We start from the raw sequence: 18574 nt of genomic DNA on the forward strand, positions 1-18574 counted from the left end.
GGAAATTTCGAATAGACACGCACTGACATCGCATAGTACGCGGACCTCTGGCATTGCGCCTCCATCGAAATGTGACCGTCGCGGCCAGGATCGAACCCGCGTCTCTCGAGTCAGCAGCCGAGCACTGCAACCACAGTACCACTACGGCTGCCCCACTTCAATTCTTTTCACCTCAAGCTTTTCACAAAGCACCATGAAAACATCTAAAACGAGCATTTTTCAGCTGAATGTGGTTGGCCCCAGTAGAAGCGTTCACCTAGCTTGCACTTTGAAACCTTTGATGTTCTGCTGCAACATGTCATTGTTTCAGGACAAAAGAGAAATTGCGCGACGAAAACATGGGCAGAAGAAGACAAATACAAACACAGCGCAAACTTTCAACTGAATCTATTGTGCCACTGGATCTGTTTATATATTGCTACAGTATACATCACGCATGCGCGCAAATGGACGCTACGCGAAGAAGATCGCGCATGCATAAAAAAAAAGAGTAAAACAAACAGTTATGCGTTACGAGACCTTAGGAACACATGCTCCTTATCGGTGAGGGCCAGTGATGGTGAGCTAACGCACAAATCACCTAATTTTATAATCGCCTCTGCCTCTGTCAGTTCGCGAATTAGCTGCGTTCTGCCGCGTGAAAAGACCGCACACAAAGCAAAGGAAGGGAGACAGCCACAATCTGGACAGTGGATCGCCAAAAAACCACCAGTGCCATTTTTTACATTGTTGCGGTGTTCACGTAGCCGGTGATTAAGGCATCGCCCGGTTTGCCCAATGTACTGCTTCCCACACGAAAGTGGGAGGCAGTACACCACACGTTCGGCACACTCAACGAACATAACATGTTCCGGTGCCGCTTAGTGCACTTCTCTGGCGGGACGGCATTTGGGTCCGTGAGCCTGCATAGCTTCCTGAAATTATTGGGAGCCGAGAACACCAGCTTCACGTTTGCCTTCTGGGCAGTCTTCTTCAAGTTGTGAGATATCCCATGCATGTAGGGTACAACACCTACTTTGGGGCATCTGCCGGACGGAGCATCAGCGGTCGGCAATTGCCCTCTGAGTCGCGCTCCTCTTAAAATTCGTTCCGCGATGGACACCAGCACGTGTTTGGGATATCCTGCCGCTGACAAACGTTCAATTTTCTGCTCGAAACTTGCGCCCACTACGTGGCAGAAAGACTTTCTGAGGGCGTTCGTGAAGCACAAATTGACTATGGCTCGTTTAACAAGCTTTGAGTGCGCGGACATGTACGGCAAAAGTGGTTTGTTGGCTCGCGGATCGTACGACCTACTCGTGTGGCTGTCATGAAAGGTTAGGCTGAGGTCAAGGAAGCGAATAGATCATTCCACTGGCAGCTCATGCGTGACTTGAAGGGGGGCTGGGCACTTACGAATCGTGCCTAACGCCTTGCTCGCTTCTAAAACAAAATGATCGGAAGGGCACTCAATAAACATAAGGAAGTCGTCAACGTATCTAAAAATTTTAAAAACTGCGGTGCCTTGCATTTGAAGTAAAATGTCATGATCTAAACGGGAGAAAAACAAGTCGCTAAGAATGGGAGTAATGCAAGAGTTAATACAAACACCCCTCTTCTGCAAAAAGTATTGGCGACCTCAGGTGATAAAAGTGGAATTAAGAAAAAGCTGTAAAAGGTTTAAAAAATTACTGCATGAAATTCCTGCCTCGCCTTGGAAGGAGACAGCGCCGTACTCATCAATGCAAGGCTCGATACAGGACAGTAGGCTCTCATGGGGTAAATAATAATATGTCTTTAATGTCAATGGAAAAGTCCTGGAAGCAGCGGTGGGAATTAGACTTGAAGAAGTCGATCACTTTGTCGGAGCTCTTAACAAGAAGAGGATCATTGACCGGTAAAAGACCCAGCCTATCTTGCGGATACACGGCCAAAGGCTTTTGCCAAGCATCATTCTCTGACACTATCACCCGGAAAGGAACATCGTGTTTGTGCGTTTTTGCACTGAAGAAGACTCCAAGGTGATCGCGCTTGCTGTTTTCAATAGCATTGGTCAGTTTTCCTAGATTAAACCACTTGCAAAAGCGCTTTGCTTCCGTTTTGGCCTTGGCCACCGACACATCGGCATGACACTTAAAAGTAGCATTGATAGCTTATAAAGCCTTGGCGTTAAACTTTCCTACGGAAAACACAGCAAAACCACCTTCTTTGTGTGCAGAAACAACACACAACGAATTGTCAGCGAGAACAGAAGCCACACGGTTCACCGAAAACTTAGGATTAGGTTGCTTGCACCGTTGCAGTACATCGACACCTTCCGAAAAGATGCGGCCTACCTCGTCATCCGGGGCGAGCCTTCAGACGTCTCGGACGTAGGAAAGAAGTTCTCTGGGGGGTCTTCTGGTTTCGACGGCAAATTTTGGCCCGAGAGACAGAACGTCTCGAACCTCCACAGGCAACACAACAGAATACGGGGCATGAACAGGGTTCCGTGATGCGTGATGTATACTGTGGCAATATATAAACAGATCTAGTGGCACAATAAATTCAATTGAAAGTTTGCGCTGTGTTTTTACTTGTCTTCTTCTGTCCGTGATTTCGTCGCGCAATTTCTTTGATGTCATGGAACACCAACTAGCCCAAAATGCGTCTCTCATGAAATGTCATTGTTAATGGGCTAAGTTATGTTTGGGAAGCTGAATCATGTAGCAGCACAAATATTTTGTCAACAAAACTGGCCAGAATTTTTTAAGCTTCGTTGCGAAGCACATGGACAATAGAAAGAAATGTACGACGACACATAGCGCTGTGTGTCGTCGCTTACGTTTCTTTCTGGTGTTCATGTTCTATGTCCCTTGACGCGCTACAACGAAACTTAAGAAATGACTCACTACCAACAAGCTCACGTATCCATCCTTATTGACAGAATTTGTTCTCTCTTTTGTGGGAGAGCTCAGCAGTCTAGTATGTTTGTTATAATTTCAGCAGGAATACGTATGCCAGAAAACTATTCAGCAATAAACCGACATTTCAATTTGAGGAATTTAGTTTTGTGGCCATCCGGTAGGTCACAGTTATAATGCAATGATATCACCTCTCTGTTTTCGCTTGCAGACTGCGCGTGTCTGCTATACAAGGTGTTACCAAGGTGCTATACAAGGCATTACCAATCTAGCCACTTAATCAAAGTTGTTACTTCGCGTTTGCTCCACACGATCATGGTATAAGTCGCGCTAGAAAGCCGTTTTTGCAACACGACCAGAGCCTTCATCTTAGTAGCTGCCATGTTCGTTGCAGCTGAGTTGCGTTTTTCAGTCAGCGTTAGTTACGTATATCGTGCGTGAGCTTGTATACACTGTCACTTACATGAACATAATTTAGCCAAGCTGTTCATGTTATAGAGCAATGCTGCAATTATTTATGGACGAAAAAGCAGAATTAAACAATCAGGATAGTTCTAAAACCGACGACCGCAGTTTTGTACAACACATGTGATGCGTGTCGCATGTTTCATGGCTTTTGCGTAGGTGCTAGAGGTGCGAGTTTTTGTGTACTGAATGAAAAGTTAGTTGTAGATGAACCTGTGTAGAAATCTAGCTAATGCAGTTGTATGCTGGGACAGTTTTACATGCGGAAGGTGTTACGACTTAAGACCGTTAAATGTTAGCTGTTGGTTTTCTGTTCTACGCGTCGTTGTGATCCCCGGCCGCTTCTTCCGCCTGAAAGTAAATATATGCATTTTTTCTCTCATGTTTCAGCTGCAATCTTAAGCATGCGTGCAAGCGTCTGCGTTTATACCGAAGGGCTTACCTATCGGCACACGAGAATGAATGACTGAGTGTTGTATGCAATGGTTTTTACGCGAGACGTACGGCGTTCCGTGTTGCCATAGTCACTCTGGAAAAGTTTGTGTCTTGTGCTCATTGTTAGAGAAGTTGGTGTGACATATGGTGCAAGCGGCACCAGTGAAGATGACAAAAGACATTTTTTTTTCTTTTAGTGCTGTTTAACTTACAGCTTGTTGTAGCTTGTTGTACGTACAAATTTATGCTCGCTCCGCACGTCCTTACCTCTCCATATCGGCCCATCGTTGTGCGTGCGCGCGCGCGCGTAATGCACAGCATGAATAGGTAACTTGCGTAGTTTTCAGTTTTGTGTCTAAAAACTGTCCAACGTGATCGAGGACAGATCACCTCCTTCTACTACAAATGCATTTTCACTAATATGATATGCGGTTGCCTCGATCCACACGCCATTTAATGATAGGAAAGCAGCCACCTCGAAGAGAGGCAGCGAGAGCGCGCTGAGCTTTAAATGATTGACAGAAAAACGCTTTATGGAGGTTTCCAAATTTCGCTGTCTCACCCAGCTGTCTCATATTCAAATAAGTTCATGCGAAGCCATGAGTGTTTTTCAGTGCTAAAGGCACCACGAATTGCTGTCAAACAGTTAACCATTAATGTGGTTTTTGTGGCAACATGGCTCAGCAAAAGTGCGATATTGAATTTACGTAGTACAAAATGAGTAACGTAGTGCAGTATGGAAAATAACTGTGGTATTTTTAGCGGCAGTTGTGAGTGCCCATGTGTGATATGCGATGCCATGAAACTTAATTTTTGATGCAATTGAGTTTCAGTGGTCTAAATCATGGAGGCGTGAGGGTCCCCCCCTTAAGTTTAGGTTGGGGGGGGGGGGGGACACCCTTTGAAAGTGTTCTGCCCTTGAGATTTATATTTGAAACATCATCTTTGAATGTACTAGGTGGGATCAATCGAGGGATTGTTTCTTTTCTTAGGCGCAACCTAATTGAAACCAACAGACAATGATTCTAAGGAAAGTATATATGGGACATAATTTGTATGTTTTAATTGAGTATAGTAATTATGACATAAATGGAAAGGAATTCATGTGGATGGAAAGCCAACTTGCTGCAGGTAGGGACCGAACCTACAACCTTCGGATAACGCGCCCGATGTTCTACCACACGAGCGACAGCGGCTCTTTCTTTCCCACTTTATTGGGCTCATACCTATGTGCGTATTGTGCTCTCATCGGTAAGTTGACGCTTAAGCCATAAAAAGTCGAAGGTCGCTTCGCTCTCCGCCGCCACCGTTTTGTTCAGTTACGCCAGGTCCCACCCTGAAGGCTGAGCTGCCAGCCTCACTTCATATAAAATTGCCATTTGTTGCTACCGCATCAATTGCTTCGCCCTCGCAGCGAAACTGTGACTTTTTAAATTTTGTCTCTGATCTCAAAGCCCCTTTACTTTTTTGTGCTTGAGTTGCCATAGTGCTCTTAAGGCCATTTTTCTTCGTTAGCCGTAAGTTTTTTAAGATATTGTTGTTATGTCCTGCTATAACTTTTTTACAGTTTTCTAAATGTTAACTGCGGACATATCTACTAGCGCGAAAAACACACAAAGGACGAGGTAAAGACGGCAGACAGGACACAGCGCTAAACTTCAACTGATCATTTACTTCCACAAGAAACAGGAAATCACAAGCTGCGCAAGAGGCTGCGCCATGAACGTCACTGCTTTTTTCCCTTCACATGCCATAAGTTGACGAATCGTGTGATAGCTAATAGAACGGTTCTAGGCGCAGATTACGTTCCAAGTATGCGCACTCCTTGTTGCTGAGGGCCAGCGACGGTGCGCTTACACACCGATCACCCGCTTTTTAATGCAGAAGGCCTCTTAGATCTCTCTGTCTGATTGCCCTCGCAACCGCCTCAAAAAGGCAGCACTGAAATGCGGTGTCTCAGTTGTTTTCACTGCACCGAGAAAACTTTCTGGGATGTGCCGTATGGTGAATGCTACGGAGGGTGCTCGAGCCTGTGAGAAAAAGCATGTCACGCGCTTCGTGGAATGCTCAGTCGCAGTGGTATATAATATTCCACTGTCGTGCGGAAAGTGCTACATCGGCCAGACGGGTCGTTGTTTAAACGACCGTCTGAGGGAGCACTGGGCATCCGTCAGTGTCTTAGCTGCCGCTGGCCATCTTCCTGACCATGGCCGAAGGTGCGCGTGCAAAGCACAGTTTCACTGCGCTCGTGTGCTCAGGCGGTTGCGAGGGCAATCAGACAGAGAGATCTACGAGGCCTTCTGCATAAAAAAAGCGGGTGATCGGTGTGTAAGCGCGCCATAGCTGGCCCTCAGCAACAAGGAGTGCGCATACTTGGAACGTAATCTGCGCATAGAACCGTTGGATTAGTTATCACACGATTCATCATCATATGGCATGTGAAGGGAAAAAAAGCAGTGACGTTTATGGGGGCGTTTTTGGATGTTTTCTTCCGTGTGGCGCAGCCTCCTGCGCAGTTTGTGATTTCCTGTTTCTTGTGGAAGTAAATGATCAGTTGAAGTTTAGCGCTGCATGTGTCCTGTCTGCCGTCTTTTACCTCGTCCTTCGTGTGTTTTTCGCGCTAGTAGATATGTCCGCAGTTAATACGCACCAACTAACCCAACTCGCCTCTATCTAAATGTTACAATAGATCTAATGATTTCTAGCTGTCGCGGAGGCTCAAGGGATTACGGTGCTCGGCTACTGAACCGAAAGACGCGGGTTCGATCCCTATACCGCGGCAGTTGCATTTCGATGGAGGCGAAACGCTACAGGCCCTTGCACTGTGCGATGTCAACGCGCCTTAAAGCCTAGGCGGTCGAAATGATCCGAAAACCTCCACTACGGCGTCTCTCATAGCGAGTTGCATTGGAGCGTTAATCTCGACAAACCAACATTTAACCTTTTTACTGATACGTTTAAATGAGCTGCTGGCGCTTTTATTGGATCCGGGCAGGCGGCTACTTTGCTTCAAATGCCAAAGAAAAAAGAATTCAGGCAACAAACATTTGAATAACTTAAAAACTCATAGATACAGTGGAATATCACACATTCGCAAAGTTTCACACACGAGTTAAGGAAGATATTTGAGAGGGTAAACAGATACAATAACAAGTGTAAACAAGTAAAAGTGGACAAAAAGCTTCCGAAAATAGGCTCGTAAATAGAGAGTTCAGCGGATAAGGTGGCTGATCTACCTACACATATTTCCATAACAATACACATAAATCACTCAAAATCATTCGTACAGGCTACACAAAAGGAGAAGCGATGAGAAGTCGTCGATCATGAAACGCCGCGGGGTCGAATGTTTCGACAGAGGGACTTGTGTTTGTGAGTCCCATTGTGAATACATTATTCCTAGATTGACTATACCATACATCACATCGAATCTTCATCTTTACTTGAACTTCTGTTTTGTTTGGACATTTAGATAATGAAACATATATACACGATTTATATGGTTAATTCCTTTTATTTTGACGCCGGTGGCCTTTTCAGCGGTAATAATTTAGCTTGATTTTCATCCAATACAGGAGATAAAAAAGAAGTACTTATTCAAGACTGCTTTCAAGGAATTGTTTTGAGGGTATTTTCATATACCTTAAAATAAAAAAGATCAATCTTCATTGGGCGTGACGCAAAAAGCTTTTCAGGCATCAGGTTCTCCTTCTTTAATTCCCCCACCGCCTGTACCATCCATTCCTAGTTCTTGGCGTAGTAGGGCGTGGACCGTATATTGTTCTTGTGGGGGGTACCGTAGGATTGCAGTCACAACGGCATTCAGTCGTCCTGACTTCCGTAGACGTTGTCGTTGTTGGGGTCCGTGTGCTCTCGTATATTGTAGGTGGCCTCGTTGGCCTGTGCGCGTTTCGTGTTACGTCATCCTTAGTACGGCCGCACACACCTCTGATGCATACCTGTGCGGATTAAAGCGCGTTATTAGACACCGAGTTTGGATCGCCTTGCCTCTGATGCCTTTTTATTGATTAACGTTTATTAGAACGGGATGTGGGTGTAGTAAGGTAGACAAAACTTCAATCGTGGCGTGCAACATTGAAAGAAATATACAGGTACTCTGAGGCGGCTTGAACCAAGAATTTTAAAGAAGGGGTAAACTGCGCCGCGGCGAAACACGACATACGGTTTGCCGTCATGTGGCACCCGTAAGTGTATTTTTCTATCCCGCTTATTTAGTTCATTAATTAAGATCAATTATCCATAATTCAATTCTTAATGTTCGCTACGGGACCAAGTTTGTTTCGTTACGCTGTAGAGGGGATTTAGGAACGACCAATGCGACAGTTATCTGAAGCAACCTGTAGAAACAGATGAGTGGTTTTCAGCGCAAACGACGAATACACAGAGAAGAAGGAACACGAACACCAGCGCTGTCTCACAACTAACTTTATTAGCAACGAAATCACACATCTTAAAGCACAACCTATCCCACGTGAGCGCACACGTCGATGATGCCATATCAGCGATACAGTACAAATTCAAAGGTGTAACTAAACATATTGTATCACGAAGCAAAACAGTTCAAGAAAGCAATCTCTCTGTCATGCAAGGCGATAGACGGCACACTTACACAACTAGGGTCTTTTTTGAAGATGTAAAACGCCTCCATAATCTCCCTGGTGGCCTGGTCCGCATGCGCGAAGATACATACGGTGTGTTGAAACATCGGTGTGCATGCGTGTTCTGTGGAATGCTTAGCCAAATGAGAATACGGATTGCCTACCAGTGAGCGCTGATGTCCCATTAGTCTAATATTCAGGCAACGGCCCGTTTGGCCTATATATACGTGACCACATGAGAATGGGATTTGGTAAAACAACGCCCACTCTGCATGGGACTACCGGAGATATGTGTTTCACCTTGCACGTTTTTTAATAAGAACCTGTTCTTTTTTCAAGCAATTTCCGATCTACGATTCCACAAATGTTATTCATTTTGTTCGGGGCTGATAAAGTTAGTTGTGAGACAGCGCTGGTATTCGTGTTCCTTCTTCTCTGTGTATTCGTCGTTTGCGCTGAAAACCACTCATCATGTTTAACGCAATCCAACTCGCCCAAATGTCGGTTCTTCTGCTGTAGAAACAGCAATACTAGAAAGCAGGAAGAAAGTCTGTGCTTTCTTTTGCTTTTATATTATTATTGTTATTATTATTATTATTATTATTATTATTATTATTATTATTATTATTATTATTATTATTATTATTATTATTAGTAGTAGTAGTAGTAGTAGTAGTAGTAGTAGTAGTAGTAGCATTGCCACCACGGCCTTCTAGCAGAAGGGAGGGGGCGCATGAGTCGGAAAAAAATTACACCATCTCCCGCTAAAGGGGACCATGAGGCGATGCGAAGCCGGAGCACTTGCATGATCGCGTTCGTGGAACGCGAAGAGGAACACTACGCGCGTCGTGTCTTCCCTCTAGCCTGGCCAGCGGGGAACGCGATCGACAGGCGCGCGAGAGGGGGGCAGTGTAGGAGAGGAGAGAGTGGGGAAGGGGACGCGTATGCGCTGGCGCTCATCGCGGCGCTGCGCAGAAGAGAATTACGGCATGTCGAGCCCGCATTTCAGAAGACTCAACCGAAGCAAGCGCTGGACTGAACGCGCGCAGCGCTCTATCACTTGAGGGAGAGGAGACGAGGAGGAGAGTAGCGCATGCGCCGCGAGAGCAGAAGCCAGAACGCAGGAGAAGCGCAAGCAGGTGCTGGGAGAGAAGAGGAGAGAGTAACGCGCAGCCGTTGGAGAGAGGGAAGGAGGAGAGTTGCGCATGCGTAGTGTGAGTGCGGACGCCAAGGCAAACGCCGCGGGACATACCCCCGAGCAAGAGATGCTTCGCATCTAAGAAAAGCTATGGCAGCTTCGCACGAGCGGTGCCAAGCCTGACGGAAGAGCGCATATATATATATATATATATATATATATATATATATATATATATATAATGGGTATAACAGAACGGGGGCGTTGTCAAGAGTGATATAAATATTTATTTCCCAACAGTTTCGGGAGGGGACCTCCCTTCCTCGGAGGACGAGTTCAAACGTCCCCGAGGTAACTCGTCCCCCGAGCAAGGGAGGTCCCTTCCCGAAACTGTTGGGAAATAGTTATATCACTGTTGACAACGCCCCCGTTCTGTTATACCCATTATATATATATATATATATATATATATATATATATATATATATATATATATATATATATATGAATATATATATATATATATATATATATATATACATATATATATATATATATATATATATATATATATATATATATGCGGGACATGGCGGCGATAGCACAAACCAATCGAGAATGTCCATATAATTGCCATCGCAGTAAAAGCGGCAAAACATGAGACTACATATAGGTTGAAAAAGTTAGTGACGTTTTATTCCGGGAACATGGGCGACGAGCCAGAGTGCTATCTCATTGTGCATTGCCCGAAGGATGTTTCTTCACGTTAAACAGCATGGCTTTGACACACTAAACGACGGCGATTTGACAAATGGGGGATTTACGCTTGCTGATAAAAGGGGTTGACGCGCTACCCGATGGCCTTGGCATTGGAAAATCAACAGTTCGGGGCCATCGAGGGAGATGTGTCCGTGTTTGCTTGTGCTCCCAGACACCATGGTGGTTTATGTAATTAGTACGCGAATGTTATTTCCGTCTACTCGCGTTGTTGTTCTTGGGCTCACAAGCGCCTCTTAGCGACGTTCCGTCACTCCGTCTTTTTCCTTCTCCGCTTTGCCTTTATGTGACGCTGCCTGTGGGGGCACACTCCGCGAATGCGATTTGACTAATGGGGCATTTACGTTGCGCGTAAAATAAAACAGGATATTTGTGGTACACCTTATAGTGGTTAAAGATCGGCGGATCACATATCAGTGTGATTAAAAAACACTAATTGTCTAGGGTATGTATAGCAATTATAGCGCGTATTTAGATAAAGTAATTACGACACAAATAATAATTGAAACGCTACAGTACGAAAAGAAAAAGGAAGATGGGCGGGGCTGGAAAATGAAAAGACGAGCTGGTCTCTACGTATCTGTTCGCAGAATACGTAATTTAGAAACGAAATGATCATCGTGGGCAGTGCTTGTAAGAGACTCTGGGAGACGCTTCCAGTCATTACTATAACGTACGGAATGAACGAATAAGAGTGAGTGACGCGCGCGTTTCGATTCTATAGGTATGCCGGCGTGTCTTCTCTGCTCTAGTCACATTCCGTGGCGCCGTTTCATAATAGTGAGTACGACAACGCGGAACCTGTGCCTTTTTTTTATGGTTAATACGAAGTGAAAAAAAAGGAAAAAAAGATAAATGAAGGCGGTGTTATCGAGCGAGAACGAAGACAAGGGTGGTGCTAACGAAGCTTTCACTAGAACTTCTAGAGTGTAAAGAACGCCGGCCTGAAAAGGCGGTGCAGCATAAGGGATACGAATAAGCAGGCTTTTGTTTCCCGTTAGTTCGTTAGTAAAACTGACAATTGAGTGAGTTGGTACGGTTTCACTATTACGAAACGGTGCCACGGAATGTGACTACAAGCTCCCCTTTGAGCAGAGAAGACACGCCGGCATGCCTATAGAATCGAAACGCGCGTGTCAAACCTCTTGAATAGTCGCTCCTACAATAATAACTACGTATATATCAAGAGTCTGTTGTTTAAAACATAGGTCTTTGCAATCAATCAATCAATCAATCAATCAATCAATCAATCAATCAATCAATCAATCAATCAATCAATCAATCAATCAATCAATCAATCAATCAATCAATCAATCAATCAATCAATCAATCAAATGAACTTTCATTCCGCCATGAGAAGTATGGCATGGCATGACATGGCAAGAACATTATTATGGTCCAGAGAAACGGGGTTACGGGAAAAAAAGCTGCAAGAACTGCAGATTGATTGGGGCTCCGGCGAGTTAAGCAGCACACGAGTAAGGCACAAAATGTAATTGTCAAGAAAATAACAAAGAATGTGTAAATGTGTGCACTTTAAGGGTGTGAGAATTATTATTATTACTTAATTTCATTGTTAGAATATGAAAGAGGGGAATTATTACGAAATATATAAGTAAAGAAATTAGATAAACTTCGCAAATGCAGGACAAGACAAGCGACGAACACGAGCGTTCGTGTTCGTCACTTCTGTTGTGATGCACGTGTAGGAACAAGCCCTATTAAGCACCATTTTTCTCAAGTTCAAATCGTCAATGTGGCTTTGTAAAGCCAGGTACCCGAAAGAGACAGCAATAACAAACTTCACAAAACTAACCATTCACGAATCTTTTCTTTCGTAAGTGCGTTTTCCCGTTGGTCAGCCGAATTCACCTGTGATATGTCCCTTATCGTGATTGGCTGAAATATTCTCTTACGAACATTTTTAGAGTAAGGCGTTTTCGTGAATGCGAGCCCTCGTCCTGACTGCTTGGCTTTGTGCTCCATATGCACATATATTCACAAAAACGTCTTACGCTAAAGATATTCCTGAGAGAATATTTGAGCCAATCGCAATGCGGGGCATATCATTAGCAAAGTCTGCTGACCAATGGGAAAACGCACTTACGAAAGAAGTTTTGTGAAATCCCTCTGATCACCAGGTCAATGATAAACCTGAAAAGGCGGTACAGCGAAAAACGAGAGCCGACGCCTTGGTGAAATTTTTGCACGTGCTTCGATTTATGTCATTAGCTTCGTCACAATATAGGCATACACATGACCCCATGAAGTTAGAATTGTTTATCGCTGAACAGTGATTATAAATAGAGATGTAAGCAAGCGAAATAATAAATTTTATGGATATTTAACCTTTTTTTTTTTTGGAACTAGAGCGGTCTCCAGCATCGCGATATACAAGAAAAATTAGGCAGTTTCGCAGTAGGGGCGCCAAGCCTGAAGGAAGTGAGGAGCTGGGCAGCCTTCCTTGTTTCTCTTTCTTTCCTCCTCTCTTTTCCAGTTTTTTTCTGTATTTTTTTCTGTCGTTACTATTCATTTCTATTTTTCTTCCCATTTTCTCTCTTTCTATTTCTCGCTTGCTTCCTCTTTGTTTCTATTTTTATACGTGGTTTTGTGTGCGTTACGCCAAGCGACGACAGCATACGACAGCCCGGGCCCCTAAAGTGCTCCGCACTTAATATCATCATCAAGGCGCTCGAAGAACAAGAGGAAGAAGACTGCTCCTTGGCGCGAGCGTGCTCTAAAAAATTGGGGGACCCTTACGCTTCGCCTTTAAGAGTTGAACGCGATAGCAAAATCCGGCCCCTAGTGCGCACTTCAACTACTAAATGCATACTTATTAATGTGTGTGGTTAAACACACACACACACACACACACACACACACACACACACACACACACACACACACACACACACACACACACACACACACACACACACACACACACACACACACACACACACACACACACACACACACACACACGCACGCACGCACGCACGCACGCGCGATGTATCTGTATTAATGGTACAGGTTTCCGATCTAAAGCACTTCCCTGTGCTAGAGTCGAGACATGTTTCTCACAATGCCTCACAGATTGCAGCACATTATCTAATGTTTGCTGTTTGCTTCGTATGTTTTCCGCTAGATGGACATAGTTGTCGATTTTTGGAGCTGTTTGCACGTTTGTGTTTGTTTTTAGCGGCGATGGGTGCACTATCCCGGCTTTTTTCGAAGCATGGCGCCGCGCAAAAAGCGTAGTTTGATGGCATCGCCAATGGGCCACAAATCGCCGAATGGGCTCATTTTCGTCGTGACACCTGCCGAACAAAATGCGTTAAGTAGACTCCTTCCACTACATGGCAGTTATGTAGTGTTTTTTTTTAGTAGTTGCAAGTAACACCGTGGCTTTGTGGTAGGACACCTGCTTTCCACGCAAACGGCCCGGGTTGGATCCTCAATGGGACCTTTCTCCATTTTTCGAGCACGGAGGATTTTTCGCTCACAAGCGACGCCGTCACCGACGCCGACGGCGGAATTTCTGCGAAACGAGCTCTCTAACGCTATCGCGTTAATATGATGCAGATGGCTATGCTATACGTGGTTTTGTCTGCGTTAAGCAGAGTGATTACAGCATACGGAAGCATACGACAGCCCGGCGCTTAGAAGTGCTCCGCACTTAAAATACTGTGAAGTATTCTGTCTTTAAGGAGGCGTAGATTGTCTGAGAGGACAGCGAGTCCGCCAACTTAGTCAAACTAGGTAAATACTCCTGATGACATCTGGCTATCGCTGCGAACCGAGCCCAAGATACCAGGCAATCTTTCCAGAGGAGTTCCCTTTATGCTGACCAGATATCACGTGGCCGTGACGTTGCTAGCGACATTTCTTTGTATAATTGAGTAGCTATAGTCTTGCATTGACTGAATGATCTCACATATTTATTTGTTTAAAAGTACCTTACAGGCCCCTAGAGGCATTCCCTAAGGGGGTCAATGCAGTAAAATGTTAAAACACGCACAATTATTTCAAAACAAAAGGAAGTGGTATACATATATACAGAAAAGACAGCAAGACAAAAAAAAATTAGTAACACATAAGGGAATATAAATTATTCTTGCGTTACATGATATGCAACGTATCAATCCATAGAAGCAAGAAAATATACACTTTGGATCACGACAGCCGATTATACTATAAAAATTGACACTACTAAATACAAATACTATGATTACAGAACGAACGCTACATAACTTGACTGATTATGATATGTAAGTTAACGGCTTCGATAGCTCAGCGAGTTAGTACGGATGTATATTTTTTACAAAATTGCGCGCAAGACTGGAAACGTAGAAAGAATCGTGAACGTCCCCACGTAAATACACCGATTACATTGATGTACTGGACTCCGAAAGCTTACAAAGCGTCTGAAAAATTTGTAACACTCTCTCCCAGTTCCTTACCTTGCCTACGTCACAGTACATGTAGTCCAGTGCGTGTTTGAACAGATATCTATTGGACAGGTACGTGACGCAACGGCCATAAGAGCCGCAGTACCTTTGATATTCTGGATATTGACATTTGACCATGCAGTGTTTCATGCGGTCTGAATTCTGCAGAGAAAAAGATAAATTTGCAAAGATAAATTCTGCAAAGAAAAAGAAGAGTTAAATTTTGTCTTACAGGCGAGGAAGGAGGGAGGGGCAGGAGAGCGAGAGAAAGGAGGCTGTAACTCTGGCCGACCACATTAAATGAATTTGCAAATATATACACGACAGTACACTATGCATTACTCACGAAAGACCACATTTTGAGCACACGTACTGGAAAGCAAGGAAATATAAATTACCCGCCACGGTGATCTAGTGGTTATGGTGCTCGACTGCTGACCCGAACGTCGCGGGATCGAATCCCGGCCGCGGCGGCCGCATTTTCGCCTCCACCGGGGGCCGCCGAGGCGGCGAAAAGGCTTGAGGTCCGTGTACTTATAGATTTAGGTGCGCGTTAAAGAACCAGAGGTGGTCTAAATTTCCGGAGCCCTCCACCGTGGCGTCCCTCATAATCATATCCTGGTTTTGGGACGTTAAACACCAGCAATTATTATAAAGAAAATGTAAATTCTGCCGAAACCGAGCGGCAGTACATGTGAATATTTCGGCCTAAGCTTTATAATGTATAAGTGAACTTCCCTTCAGCAACAATATGGTGTTGCAGCCATGGTCATGGTTACATTGAGATATGAGTGTTGCTGAAGCGGAAGCCTGCGGTAGAACTCCAGAACAATATACTCTGGAGCGCGCTAAAGGAACCTGCTGGTAGAAGCTGACAAAAGAAATTGCCTTTTCATGAATCACATTCAGCTGATATCTCGCGCGCTGTACAGTCAGAGAGCCATGATCGGCCACAGAGCACAACGCTCTTGTGCCTCTATTTTCCAGTAAATGATCGCGATGAAAGCAGCCAATCACTCACCATGTCAGCGGTCACGTTCTCTTTGTCCGGAAAGACGCTTTTGCAGAACTCGTTGGGCCCTACTTCCATGCCGGGGTACCTGCCCCATCTCGTATACCCAGTAACTGTGATGCTTACTTTCCAACAAATCTCTCCTCGCAATCTGTAATGCATCTGTCTATTAATTATATATATATATATATATATATATATATATATATATATATATATATATAATGGGTCTAGCAAGGGCTGACTTCTGGCCTTGTTGGTACGGCATATCTGAAATGTGTAGTGCAGAGTTATCAAGACGGGACGAGAAGGGATAAGACGCAAGTTAGCACCCTGTGTACGTGTTATCCCATCCCTTCTTGTGCCGTCTTGCTAAATCTGCCCTAAACACTTCAGATATATATATATATATATATATATATATATATATATATATATATATATATATATATATATATATATATATATATATATATATATATATATATATATATATATATATATATATATATATATATATATATATATATGTATATATGTATATATATATATATATATATATATATATATATATATATATATATATATATATATATATATATATATATATATATATATATATATGTATATATGGGTCATTCCATGCCAAATCACCCAGCGTTTTTCCGACCATCACAAATATGGCTGAAAAAATTTCCACGCTTTTCTTGAAACTCAAAACTCGTTCTGCTCGTTTATTTCTGTTGCCAAAAATTTTCCCGCCTGTTTGTGAGAGCGTGTAGTTTTGCGCCGACTGAGCTAAAGGGCATCAAACAACAATTTTTTTCGAAGGGTGTTTATAGGATGCACTCAATAAAATGGTATTTCCGGCAAGCTAATGAAGTGATGTAATTGTAAAAATAATGACTTGTTTATGTATATCGATTCTTCGAGGGCTTTTCGCACGAGCAAAATTGAATAAAGTTGCAAAGTTTGATATTTTTTTCCAGGAACAAGGCAAACTCAAAGGGTAGAAATTAATTATATACTGGAAGCCTGTTCGACATACTACAAGAAAAAAATAATTTAGTCGCTGAAGGTATAGCAAATGGTCTGAAAAAAAAATGCGAATTTCACTTTTTTTTAGAAAAGCTCTGTATTCATCGTCAAAAAACTTGCCTTGGTGGTCGGACTAAAAATATGCACTATACTTCATTTGAAAGCTCTATGTATTAGCTAAACATAGACAAAGTTACAAAAGGGTATTATTTTTTTAACTTGAGAAATATTTTTTTGAAATTTTGTATCTCCACCAGCTTTTCGCCGACGTAACTCCAGCGGCATGAAGCACTCGCAAAGGCAATCTACAGCCCATGCCCACTGACCTGGGTTGCAGACGTCAAACATGGTGCTTTCTATAAAGTAATGGAAAAAGAAATGGGGTTGCTTTATAGACAGCACCATGCTTGACGTCTGCATCCCAGGTCAGTGGGCATGGGCTGAAGATTGCCTTTGCGAGTGCTTCATGCCGCTTGAGTTACGTCGGCGAAAAGCTGGTGGAGATACAAAATTTCAAAAAAATATTTCCCAAGTTAAAAAAATAATACCCTTTTGTAACTTTGCTTATGTTTAGCTAATATATAGAGCTTTCAAATGAAGTATCGTGCATATTTTTAGTCCGACCACCAAGGCAAGTTTTTTGACGATGAATACAGAGCTTTTCTAAAAAAAAGTGAAATTCGCAATTTTTTTTCAGACCATTTGCTACACCTTCAGCGACTAAATTATTTTTTTCTTGTAGTATGTCGAAAAGGCTTCCAGTATATAATTAATTTCTACCCTTTGAGTTTACCTTGTTCCTGGAAAAAAAAAATCAAACTTAGCAACTTTATTCAATTTTGCTCGTGCGAAAAGCCCTCGAAGAATCGATATACATAAACAAGTCATTATTTTTACAGTTACATCACTTCATTAGCTTGCCGGAAATACCATTTTATTGAGTGCATCCTATAAACACCCTTTGAAAAAAATTGTTGTTTGATGCCCTTTAGCTCTGTCGGAGCAAAACTACACGCTCTCACAAACAGGCGGGAAAATTTTTGGCAACAGAAATAAACGAGCAGAACGAGTTTTGAGTTTCAAGAAAAGCGTGGAAATTTTTTCAGCCATATTTGTGATGGTCGGAAAAACGCTGGGTGATTTGGCATGGAATGACCCATATATATATATATATATATATATATATATATATAACTCATATCCCGAATAAGGGAGGCCCCCTCCCGAAACTGTTGGGAATAAATATTTATGTCACTGTTGACAAGGCCTCCGTTGTATTATACACACATATATATATATGTATATATATATAGACGATTTTCCGCAGCTGGTTTGTTCAATGAAAACTAGATGCCGCCACCGCACTGTGGCCGTCCCCCTACCGTGGCCGTCTTCATGGCCATCCCCCTGCCGTGGCCTTTCGCAGCGCTCCTCAATATGTCTCCATCCACGTCGCGTCGTCTGCTCGGCGTTCCCATAGCGTCTGCGCGCACGCGAGTAAAAGCGAGCAGACGGCAGCGCCGGAAAAGTAAACATGGCGGCACCTGTGGATGCAGTTTCCTTCCGCCTCGAATTTATCATGTCGTCGTCCTGCGCTGTGTGGCCCGTAAGTTCAAAACCTACGCATTTATTTGCTTTATATTCGCGTCCTGAAGCTTCGAGAGCAATGTTCTCGTCGGTATTTTGCAGTGTTTCCAAGATTCATTCTCATATTGTCGGAGGCAAGGCTTAGCAGGCATGGCTAAATAAACGCAGCT

The 18574-nt window shown here is 43.4% G+C and overlaps 1 protein-coding gene across 2 annotated transcripts in view; it reads right to left on the reverse strand.

Annotated features, from left to right (window-relative positions):
- Positions 1 to 7306: 7306 nt before the first annotated feature.
- The window catches only part of LOC119401237 (uncharacterized), a 28874-nt gene continuing 17606 nt past the window's right edge, over positions 7307 to 18574 (reverse strand). The window contains exons 10-12 of one of the 2 annotated variants that reach the window (XM_037667921.2): positions 15789 to 15930; positions 14780 to 14929; positions 7307 to 7741 (exon numbers count right to left, since the gene is read on the reverse strand). In XM_037667921.2, coding sequence (XP_037523849.2) covers positions 7496 to 7741; positions 14780 to 14929; positions 15789 to 15930 — 538 coding nt within the window. In that variant the 3' untranslated portion in view covers positions 7307 to 7495. The remainder of the gene's footprint in view (positions 7742 to 14779; positions 14930 to 15788; positions 15931 to 18574) is intronic. The other variant, XM_037667922.2, reaches the window with a different exon arrangement.

The sequence above is a fragment of the Rhipicephalus sanguineus genome, chromosome 8, assembly GCF_013339695.2.
Source record: "Rhipicephalus sanguineus isolate Rsan-2018 chromosome 8, BIME_Rsan_1.4, whole genome shotgun sequence".
Taxonomy (NCBI): Eukaryota; Metazoa; Arthropoda; class Arachnida; order Ixodida; family Ixodidae; genus Rhipicephalus; species Rhipicephalus sanguineus.